At 37.2% G+C, this 11,497-nt stretch overlaps 2 protein-coding genes across 4 annotated transcripts in view; both read right to left on the reverse strand.

Moving 5' to 3' along the window:
- LOC107038034 (carnitine O-acetyltransferase) overlaps positions 1-5,526 on the reverse strand; it is a 5,928-nt gene extending 402 nt beyond the window's left edge. The window contains exons 1-7 of the mRNA XM_015256899.1: positions 5,365-5,526; positions 5,206-5,239; positions 5,008-5,142; positions 4,051-4,186; positions 3,767-3,939; positions 1,664-2,729; positions 516-653 (exon numbers count right to left, since the gene is read on the reverse strand). Coding sequence (XP_015112385.1) covers positions 516-653; positions 1,664-2,729; positions 3,767-3,939; positions 4,051-4,186; positions 5,008-5,142; positions 5,206-5,239; positions 5,365-5,413 — 1,731 coding nt within the window. The 5' untranslated portion in view covers positions 5,414-5,526. The remainder of the gene's footprint in view (positions 1-515; positions 654-1,663; positions 2,730-3,766; positions 3,940-4,050; positions 4,187-5,007; positions 5,143-5,205; positions 5,240-5,364) is intronic.
- A 454-nt stretch (positions 5,527-5,980) lies between these two features.
- On the reverse strand, positions 5,981-11,447 carry LOC107038064. 3 transcript variants are annotated; one of them, XM_015256941.1, is made up of 5 exons: positions 11,409-11,447; positions 10,142-10,514; positions 8,487-9,278; positions 7,473-7,640; positions 5,981-7,248 (listed from the first exon to the last, which is right to left on the reverse strand). In XM_015256941.1, exons 1-5 carry the CDS (start codon positions 11,409-11,411, stop codon positions 6,548-6,550), a joined length of 2,037 nt encoding a protein of 678 aa, XP_015112427.1. In that variant the 5' UTR covers positions 11,412-11,447; the 3' UTR covers positions 5,981-6,547. The 3 variants fall into 3 exon arrangements, with proteins under 3 accessions (XP_015112427.1, XP_015112426.1, XP_015112428.1); XM_015256940.1 differs by having other exon boundaries at positions 11,377-11,431; XM_015256942.1 differs by having other exon boundaries at positions 7,139-7,248; positions 7,481-7,640; positions 11,377-11,431.
- Positions 11,448-11,497: the final 50 nt, after the last annotated feature.

Raw genomic sequence — 11,497 nt, forward strand, 5'->3', positions numbered from 1 at the left:
CTTTTTTTTCAGGGGTGATTTTTCAAAAATTTATTTTAAAAAAAGTACTAACTAGCAAATGTTTTTTATTAGCTCGCAATTTTCTTCAAAACTACTTCAATGAGGAAAAAAATAAAAATTTGGAATATCTACACATGAGGGGCTAATTGATCGGATCTCGATTGAAATGTTTTGTATCTTTATCTTTAATTAATAAACGTTTATATTTCCATCATTTAAACAAAAAAAAGAAGAAGTCGTGTGTTGAGTTCATTTTAATTTCTAACAAAAAATTCTATTAAAAAATCTTTTTTGTTTTCAAGAGATATCTGATTAAAAAATATTTAAAAAATATTAAAAAAATATTTAATTAATTGTATAACTTTTAATAGAATTGTCGCACAAATAAAGAAAATCTTTCAATAGAATTTTTAGAGAAACCGTGAGGTTTTTATACTAATTTTTTGTATACGTGTATTCACAATAACGATCGGTAATTGTGGTTATTAATTAGTGAAAAATGAGAGTTTGATTACTTGGCTGGATGTCAGATTCCAATGGCAGCTCCTGGTGAATCCGACATCGGAATAGAGAGCTGGGAGTTCTATTTTTTCTTCCTTGGCGATCATTTTTAACCCGAAGAGGTGGCGATCAACGCCAGCTCCCGTTACCGCCTAAAATAAATGCGAGACGAATTAATTTATCAGTGAATGAATCAGTCGAACAATTAATTAATTCATCAATTCATTATTTTTATTCTACATTGAAGACTACGAAGTTTCAGACATTTTGTGCTGAACATTTGGAAAGTGCCCAGAGATGTAAGACTTTAATCGCAAGAATACATTTTGTTGTTCAAAATGACATTTTTACTTTATTTATTCATTTGAATATCCTTGAATTGGCAACGAAATCCTTTAAAATTCTTGGAATTCCAGAAATCTTTCGTAATTCCTTAAAAATTCCGAGGAATCTGGAATTCAATACGAAATTTCCTGATTTTTCATGAATTTTTCCAGAATCACAAAATCTAAAAAATTAAATTAAAAGGAAAACTGATTTTTCCCAGAATAATTAATCTAAAATTCGCAGTTCCCACCGAATTTCCGACGAGCCCATGAATTTTGTGAAAAAATTCTCTGAAATTTCAGTGGAAATATTGCTTGCCAAAAGTACAATGAATTAATCAACATTTGGAAAGTGCCCAAGATGTAAGACTTTAATCGCAAGAATACATTTTGTTGTTCAAAATGACATTTTTACTTTATTTATTCATTTGAATATCCTTGAATTGTCAAGGAAATCCTTTAAAATTCTTGGAATTCCAGAAATTTTTCGTAATTCCTGAAAAATTCCGAGAAATCTGGAATTCAATACGAAATTTCCTGATTTTTCATGAATTTTTCCAGAATCACAAAATCTAAAAAATTAAATTAAAAGGAAAACTGATTTTTCCCAGAATAATTAATCTAAAATTTGCAGTTCCCACGGAATTTCCCACGAACCCATAAATTTTGTGAAAAAATTCCCTGAAATTTCAGTGGAAATATTGCTTGCCAAAAACTTCCAACCCTCTCACCAAAACTATCAATCTAAAATGTCAAACACAGCATATCACAATTAAAACCCGATTTACTCTTAAAAATGTCACCCCTCATTCCAAAAACCCGGAGGGCGGACTCACCTCCCCAGCAATCCTCTTGTGCGCACTGATAGCCCTCCCCAGAGCCTCCCTCTTCTCCCCCTTGGACCCCCCCATCGCCATAATCTTGGCGAAGCCCACAGACTCGACACTAGTGGATCTAATCGCCTCAGTCCTAGTGTTCCTGAACCTCCTGAGTCCCCCGGACTCATAATGCGCCGGGGGTTTCCCATGCATTCTAAAAAAAGTCACCTGCATGGCAGTCTGAATAAAGCTATCCGGACTCATCTTCACCTTCTTGATCTCCGCACTCCCAAAGTCATCGAACGTGAAGCACTCCATGTCAATTTTCTCACACATTCCACCGACAAATCTCGTCGCCTCCTCGATGGACCTCTCGATCCCCTCGTTAATCTCGAACTTTAATAATTGAGGTCTTGGAAAATCTCGAGTTGATGGAGAGGTCTCGTCCTGCCCCGAATTTTTCTTGCTGTCCACATATTTAAGGACAAAATCCTGAATCACACCGATGGGTCCACCCTCGCATGGGCTGTGCTCGTACTCAGTCCCGACGAATCCATCGGGTGAAACTATAAACTGCAGTGTTTTATCGTGCCATCTGTTTCCTGCATTCGTGTCAATACTGAAACCTGTGAGGGCCTGTCTAGCCCTCACAGACGAATCATTTTTCCCCGCGAATTTGTTCCGCGGAATTTCCTTGTCCAGACATAGAATGAACAGAGCTTCTTCGATATTTTTTATGAGTCCTGAGTTGCAGCCGATGGCCTTCAGGGCCTCGAAATCCTGCGCCCAGGTGTCCCTCGGGCTTCCGGTGAGAATTCCCACGGGAATTCCTGGGGTGACGGAGCGCTCGAAGAGGTCCTTGAGGGCGGGGGTCAGTTGCGATTCAGTCAGGGGAATCCCACGATCGTCGGTTATGGGTAATTTGAAAATGTTCTGGTTCTTGAGGATTATTATGTGGCGGGAATCGTCGGTGTGGAATTGCTTGTCGAGGGGAAGTCCTGGGATTCTGTGAGTCCCCAGGATCAGCGCGTAGGGCTGCATGTCCAGCGGGGTCGGTCCTACCATCTCTTGCTTGATATCTCCTCTGGAATTTGTGAGGATATAGAGATGTATGGAAAGGTTCATTGAAAAATTTAGAGAGTTCTGTGGAATATTCTGTTGGATTTTTGGTGAGCTTTCTATTAGTTTTTGGCTGATTCTATTGAAAAATTCATTTAATCTGGGCGTTTATTTTCAATTGGAAGGTTTAATGGAGAATATTCTCTGGGAAAGGCAATAGAATTCGTTTTTTCTGTGCAACGTATCCTATTGAGATATTTTAGGATAGGTGCGTTAGAACACCTCAAGATAATCAACGACTTCATCCAAAAATGTAAAATTCAAATTTAGAGCGTACAACCAGAGACATGATGTATTAAATTTTCAACAAATTACATGTAACTATCGCTGTAAATAATCCTGAAGGATTAATATATTCAATAAATTGAAAAAAAAATTGAGATATTTTCTGTGGAATTTCCTCGGCTCAAATTTTCGAAGTTTTTCTTTAGATTTTTTTAATGAAAGGAGAAAAAAATTGAGTGGAAGAAACTGAGGAAATTCATGCGAAGGAATGTCTATAGATTTTTTTTTCTATAGACATATTTCTAAAAGTTGTATGAAAAGATGATATTGCGCTGATTTTTTGAATAAAATAGTTTCTATTAGTCATTTTTTATTTAAAAAACGTGCAGTAAAGCTACGGAATTCTTCGATAGAATCGTCCAAAAACTAATAGAATTTCCAATAGAAGTTTAATAAAATTCTATTTTTCTACACAACTTATTCCATTATAATATTTTCCATAGAAATCCCTCTGATAATTTAAAAAAAATTTTTTTGTCAATTTTTTTAATGAAAAAAAATATATATATAATGGAAGAAATTCGGAAAATTCAGGTCCCGGAATTTCTATAAAAAATATGTCAATAGAAAAAATTGTATAAAAAGGTATTCTACTGATTTTTTCGATAAAATAGTTTCTATTGGACATTTTCTATTAAAAAAAATTCTGAGCAAAGCTGCGGGATTCTTTAATTCTATTGAAAATTCTGTCTGTTCAATACAAATTTTTTGTCTTACTTTTTCACTAAATTATTGTAAGTGGAAACAGCAACAATTAATTGAGCTGCGAATTTTTGGACATCTTCAGGTGATTTGAAGTCTTGAGGCGGTCCTACGGTCCCAGGACTCGACATGAGGAGTACAGAATCTCGATATCCTAGGTAAGCAGCATTCAAGAACCACTCATTCATCTAAAGGATGAAAAAAGTTCAATACTATATCAACCCCAGGGATATTGACAATCTTCTTTCTATCCATTTTCTCATTTCATTACTGGTCTTTGCGAAAAGTAAATACTTTACCCAACTATCAGTCTTTTCGTATCGTTCCAACAATTTTTTCTGCAACTTTGGCCCTAGCCCGCACTCACTAATAAAATCCTGCACTATTTTTTCAGTCTTCGAGTATTCTTGATCGTTTAGTAATGGTTTCAATGACCTGAAAATAATATTCTTGAATTAATAACAATTCGATGAACCTATTCAATCGCTTATGAAACAGATTAAAGATGAGTGTTTTTATTTTTCTGTTAGTTTTTACAAAATCCAATAAGAAAAACCTAGAAAAATCATGCCCAAGAATTACTACCGAATATTGTACAGAACAATTAAATACATTGTTAGAAAAAAAGTGACACTGAATGTGATTTAGGGAAAAAAATCCTGAAATTTCAGGTTTCACTGGAAATTGAGTAAAATTCTAGAATTTTAAGGGGCATAAAGACTACAATTCCTTAATTTCTTTGAATTTCCAATCAAATATGAACATTCAGAAAAAAAAAAACTATCATTATACTTTCCTGAAAAGAATTTTTATTATTTCAAATAATTGATTTTTCAGTTTTATAACTATAACATTTTACTATTATTATTATCATTATTATTCTTATTATTACAGGTGTATATATACACTACTGTGTCAAATATACACTACAGTGTCAAATTGCATTAAATTTTCTGTGAAATCTGAAATTTCAGTGGAGTTGGAACACGATAAAAATTCCTTGAATTTGGCACGTAAAATTCAGACAAAAATTTCCAACAGTATATAATATAATAAACAATTTATTATATTATATACTATTCTTATATTTTTATATTTATTATTTATTTTTTTATTTGCATTTTCAAATAAACTTCAAATACAGCTTCAATAAAGCAACATTAGAATTCCATTTTTAAAAACCATTAGAATCTTCCACGAAACGAGATTAGATTAGATTACATTATCTGTTCAATTCTCCATACATGTTGTTTTACCTCAAATATCTTTGAGCAGTTTGATGCAGATCAGGAACAGGTTGTTTAGGCAGCTCCTGTTTATTCAGCTGAATGGAGGTCAGTCCCCTGCATTGAGCCACCTGAGGCCCTCTCTTCGACAATCCCATATTAAATCTGCAAAAAATGAATCGAAATTGAAACCCATCGGCTCCTCCACCCAAATTGATCGATACTCACATATGGTTGATCTGCTGGAGACTTAGATATCGATCTATACAACAGAATTCAATGAAAATCTAACCTCATACCAACAAGGAAAGTGTGCAGTTGCAATTGCTGAAGATTATTAGTAACTACGAATTAGTGGCTCTGGTCGAGACTGATGGCTTTACGTACTTTGGAACAACATCGAGCTGGTGAGGTGGACTCGTAACACCTTTGACATTTCGATTTCCTCTTGTGCACACACTATACGCCTAAAACTCACGCTCGTCCGAAGCAGTCAAGTATTTTCATATACTTTCTGCTGCATCGAGCAATCAACTTCAATAGACCGGTTCTTCAACTCCCCAATTGAGTCAATAGGTCCCAATCCAATCGTTCCAATAACTCCAATGGGCGGATAGCACAGCAGAAGAGAAGGGGAAATATTGCTCGCCTTCATATCACGTGTTAAAAACATTTCATAGAAAAACCGAAGGAATTCGCTAGAAATCTTATTCGATTTCTATTGAATTTCTGTGAGTTTTTGGGTGATTTTATTGGAATGTTTGAGTGAAAATATTCTGCAGAAAAAGTCCATGGAATTCGATTTTTCTATACAACTTATTCTATTGAGATATTTTCTATAGAGGTTCCTCAGCTCAATTTTTCTATTTTTTTTTTATTTTCTTAAAAGATTTATGAGAAGAAAAGAAAAATGGAATGGTACCAGACAATAAAAAATAAAAAATTTAAAAATAATATAAATATTAAATTAAATATAATATATTGAAGTAACAAAACCCTGCAAAACAATAAAAAATCAATTAACGATACAATGGTACAAAGAGAGGTTTTCAGTTAAGAATAACAAATAATATAGGATTTTTCTGATTTTTTCATCTTCTCGGAGAAAAAGAAAAAAGTAAAGAGTGATAACTCTTTGCTGAATAGTGAAGAATATTTGAGACACTATTGACCTTAATTCAATGTAATAAGTGTTTTTTTCTCTTGCACTTGAGAACTGTGCATAGAATTTTCATATTGTCTCAAAAAACAATTGAAAAGAAAAAACAATAAAAATTGGCACTTCAGAGCAGTTAAGTGATCATCCTCTGCTGAATAATGAAAATTAATTGAATAATAATTCATGACAGTGGAATGCAATTATTTTTCCCTCCATGACTAGAGTGCGATTTACTGAGATCATCTGGAGCTTTATCGTGGAGTCACGCTGTTCATGATTGGTCGTCGCTACTTGACTCTTCAAGATTTCGTGCGGCAAATCGCCCTGATGACTCGTCTCTCCCTTTAGGAAGAGGATTTGTTCATTGGACTTTCATCGCCATGAGAGTCATCAGAAGACTCTGATAATCTTTTAGCTACTCTTCTCTTTCTTTCTGCTGAGAGCTACTCTTCCTCTTTTTCTTCCTTCAGGAAGAGATGTGTCAACAGGACGAGAAGAGAATTTCTTCATTTGCAGTGAAGTCTCTGATGTTTTTTCAATTTCTCTTTTCCTTTTTCTTCCTTCAAGAAGAGACGACTCATCAGGACGAGGAGAAGGTTTTCTCATTTTCCTTCGAGTCATCTGATTTGGAACTGATGATCGACTTTCCTCTCCATCAGAATCTTCAGAAGACTCTGATGATATCTCATCTACTCTTCTTCTTTTTCTTCCTTCAAGAAGAGATGTGTCAACAGCACGAGAAGAGAATTTCTTCATTTGCAGTGAAGTCTCCGATGTTTTTTCCATTACTCGTTTCCTTTTTCTTCCTTCAGAAAGAGACGACTCATCAGAACGAGAAGATTTTCCTCTTTGCCTCCCAGCCTTTCGATTCAAGATCGGTGATCCACTCTCTTCCCCTTGAGAATAATCCGAAGACTCCAATATTCGAGGGGCTCTCCTCTTCTTCGATCTGACAATGGAACTATTTCCACTATCATTTTTCCTCTTCTTTGGGCGAGCTCTTCCTCCAGGTCTAGAATTTTCCGTGTCTCGTCCTCTTCGAGGGGATGACTCATGGACCGATTCCTCATCCGTCCTGTCGTCCTCACTGGGCGAAGAATATGCCGTGAACCCTGTGGATAAAATCAAAAAAGAACATGAGCAATTCCACGCCAAATCCTAAATGAAAGAAGTTTCATGTTTCCAATCTTTTGGCGATTTTTTTCTAAGAAGGAATGTATGAGACAGAGATCTCGTAGAATTTTCGGAGCGATTTGATGTTTTTTCAGTGAGTTATGATTTTTCAAGAATGAGAATAACGAAAGGAAGACATTTTTAATAGTGCAAAACAGTTTACTGTAATACGTGAGCCATCCAATGTGCCTCACAATGGGGGCGCACCCGACGATTCGTTTTATTCTTTCTTTTTCTGCAGCGGTCCTTCTTCTCACTGGCCATCGATTGATCAGCGATCTCTCCAGGATCCCAGGATGTTCAGGATGCTGAGCAAAAATCTCACGCTTACCTACGCAATGAAGAGAAATGAAAAATAAAAAACAAGTGGGAAATTGCTCTTGTGTTGCATATAGTATAGCGCATAGTTTCACACTATACGCTAAAACTTCACTTCATTCGCTAGAAAATTCTATTGGAAGTCTATAGGAATTCTATGGGGTTTCTACAGGATTTCTATTGGAGTTCTATTGAAAAATTCCATTTGTTTTTTGCGCTGATTCTATTGGATATTCGATAAGAAAAAGTCAATAGATTTAGAATTTCTGTTAAAGTTTTTCTCTTGAGATTTTTTCTGTAAAAATGCTTGGGCATCAACTTTCCAAGTTTTTTGCACTCGAATTCTGTAATGCAGAACAAAACAAAATCCCGCGGAAAAAACGTGGAAAATTTTGTGCCCAATAATTCTAATAGAAAAAATGTAGCGAAGCTACTTATATATTTATTTCAGATTATTTCAATGCATTGTGTTTGGGCTTAATTCGGACATCCTCGATCGGATGATTAATACCGTTGTCGCGAGAGCACTTTCTCGTCCCAGTTCTCATGGTGTAAATCAGAGTTACATTTGCTGTGAATAAATCTAATTCGATATACATTCATTCCGAGCGTTAGACGTTACAAAACCCTCTACCCTTCACCGAATTCCCACAAAAAATTTAGAAGAAAAATGCAAATAGAAATTCGAAATCAAGAATCAACGCAAAAAACAAATAGAATTTTTCAATAGAATTCCAATACAAACCCTACAGAATTCCAATAGAATTTTCTAGCGAATTCGCTAGGTTTTCGATTGAATTTTTTCATGCGTGCTGTCGCTCCCTTCAACACACACTCCCTAACAAAACGATTAATTCACCTTCTTGTAGTCGGGATCGAAGGTGCTCCAGCAACAGCGGCTCCTCATTAATCGTCTCTTCCTCTGTTGATTCTTCAGCGGCTGCACCACCTCCCTCGTCAGCGACTCCCTGTCCCCCAGTCGATTCCCCCCAACTCAATCTATCGAACTCGTCTTCCTCGTTCCCTTCCTCAACTTCCTCGAGAGCTGGTGTAGGAACTCCCTCACCCTCAGAAGATCCCTTTCCTTCAGGACGTCGACCTCTCCCCGAACCTTTACTTCGAATAAATGATGCAGAACTCTCCTGAAGCTCTTCCTCAGGTGCTGCGTCAGGAGGAACTTTCTCGACACTAGTCGATGGCTCCTGCTCCCCTGAGTCCTGCTGAGAGGGCGTGCAGGGTGGACTCTTCGCTACCCCTTCGATAGTCTTCCTGACGCTCTCGCTAGCATGAGAATGGCCGTCTTCATTTTGATCCCGAGGTGTTCCCACAGATGTTGGGTCAGAGGTCTTCTCAATCGTGGGTTCAGGTGGACTTCGGTGCTCTGCACTTTCTGATGAAAAATAGGAAGTTAATTTTCTTCTGGGGCTCCAGAGTTGCGGCTGCCGAGCGTCAGCGCGTGGATCGTTTTCCTTATCTTCATTTGACACCTCGCCATGTAACACCTCATGCATATCATCCTCATCCATCGAGAGGGTATCGTCTTTCCCATGATCGGGAGGTCGAAAAAACAATCTGTCTTTATCCAGATATTGAATATCCGCGACGGGCTCGCGAGCCTCGCGAATGGCTTCAGGCTCCTTAGCCGGAGGATCTGCAGAAATGAGAAAAAAAACGAAACATTTGGTTTAGAAAAATTTGGAGGGAAAAGTGTTGAAATTGTATTGCAAATTCTGTTGGTTTCTTCGATAAATCTGTTGGACTGAAATATTCCAGAGCTATTTTTTAAGACAAATATTTTTTAACTGGGGGGCTACGCCCCCTGCTCGCTCCGCTCGCCAATGCCCAGGTAACTCACGTATTACTGCCATGATCCATGATCAGAACCCTTGTGACCCTCATTCTGACCCTCGTTTTTTTCCTCGTGATCCTTATTTTGACCCTTCATTTCTGATCTTTAATTTTGGGGTCGTAAATTCGAGTAGCAGATTTTCATCACCAGAAGTCGATTTGGATTTTTTAAATATAGAGGTACAGATCCTTATTTTGGCCCTTATGACCCTTATTTAAATCCTCATGACCCTTATTCTAACCTTTATGACCCTTAAGTCACCCTCATGGCCCTTATGACTGTCATTTTGACTGTCGTGATCCTTGTTCTGACTCTCATGACCCTTATTGACCCTTATTTTGACCTTCGTGACTCTTATTCTGACCCTTGTGAGCCTTATTCTGATTGTCGTGATCCTTATACTGACCCTTATGACCCTTATTCTACCCATTATGACCTTTATTTGACCCTCATGACCCTTATGGACTTTATTTTGACCCTAGTGACCCTTATTTAAACCCTCATGACCCTTATTCTAACCTTTATGGCCCTTATTTGACCCTGATGACCCTTATTTTGACCCTCATGTCCCTCATTTTGACCTTCGTGACCCTTATTCTGACCCTCATAATCATTATTTTGACCCCCGTGACCCTTATTTTGAACTCTGTAAGGAAATTACTCACCCTTACGTTGACTTCCCTTCATTTTTAGTTTCTCCTTTCCTCCTACTGATTTTGTTCCCTTTCGTGTCATTCTCGTCCACTTTATTAGAAGTTTACTCATTCCGGGATCTATGCCCTTCCTTTTGGGCGCCTCGTCCGAAGAATCAGCCCTCAATACCTTCCGATTTTCGGCGATCCTTTTTTTTGAAAAAGGCGCATATCTTTCCAGCCATGGAATTCTCCTCTTCTCGCCCGATCTCGTTGCGCTGTGAATTGATTCTATAGAACTTACGGATGCATCAGAATCGGGATTGGCTTGAGTGGATCCCAGAGGAGTACTGGTCGTCAACATTTTCTTGTTCCTGCTCGCCATTTCTCTTGCCTTGCTGCTCACCTTTATTATAAGGGATTGTGTTTATGGAAAAATCTTAGATAGCAGTCTGTATGTGAATAGTATTTTTCGTCTGTGGTGAAAACAATTTTTCTGGTGAATATGCGGTCGCAGGATGAGCCGAAGGCGATTTCTGCATGCATATTTGCCAGAAAATTTGACACACTCGTCAGAAAAAATAGGGTCCGAAATAGTATATTTCGTTACGAGTGCGGAAAAGTGTTTTTTTGGCTCGTGGGAGGTTTATAGCACGAGCCGAAGGCGAGACGAAATACTTTTCCCACGAGTATCGAACAATATTTTTCATTACAATGTGTGGAAAAGGGACGTTTGAGACACGCTTCGCGTGCCTAAAAAGTTACTTTTTCGCACAGCGTGATGAAAAACACTTTTACAGTATCGTCTCGAAATATAGGGGAGAGTGGGGTAAAATGGACACTTTTGATATTTAAATAAATATTTATAACTCAGAGACAGATTTATCAATTGAAATCAGTTTAGGCTCAACACAAAGGAAAAGAATTGTTCTTTTTATCGAAAAATTAAAAAAAAACATTTCATCAATAATTCAACCTGTCATTAACATTTAAAAAAAAGTCAAAAGTCTCCATTTTACCCCACTCTCCCCTCCTATATACGAGCGCTCCGCCTTTTATGGATTTTGTGTTTTTCGTGAATTGTTTATTTGCGCGCAATAAATTGAACATTTATTATTTAAGTTTGAAACACGATATACAAGAATACAAGCCATTTGAACAAATACGTAACAGTAGGATCATTTTATCAAGAAAATGTTTCTTCGGTCTGAAAGTGCGCGATCTCGATTCACAAATTTCTTTTTAGTCCAGCCACCCCTATTCATTACCTTAACTAATTCCCAAAAATGAAATTGCTCACCATTCCAACATCTCATGCCCACACTCAAGGGAAAACTGCTACAATAGACCGCACTGAATGCTCCAAATCCCAATCACCTGACGAGTCGC

This window comes from Diachasma alloeum, unplaced genomic scaffold, assembly GCF_001412515.2.
Source record: "Diachasma alloeum isolate Michigan unplaced genomic scaffold, Dall2.0 Dall_scaffold_00277, whole genome shotgun sequence".
NCBI classification, from domain to species: Eukaryota; Metazoa; Arthropoda; class Insecta; order Hymenoptera; family Braconidae; genus Diachasma; species Diachasma alloeum.

Excerpts from the sequence above, each read along its gene's own strand:
- LOC107038064 (XM_015256940.1), bottom strand. The coding sequence starts at position 11,424 with ATGAGATGTTGGAATGGTGAGCAATTTCATTTTTGGGAATTAGTTAAG. Across the intron at positions 9,279-10,141 it reads GAAGGGAAGTCAACGTAAGG|ATCCTCCGGCTAAGGAGCCT; the intron begins GTGAGTAATTTC and ends TCATTTCTGCAG. Across the intron at positions 7,641-8,486 it reads TCGATCCCGACTACAAGAAG|GTAAGCGTGAGATTTTTGCT; the intron begins GTGAATTAATCG and ends TTCATTGCGTAG.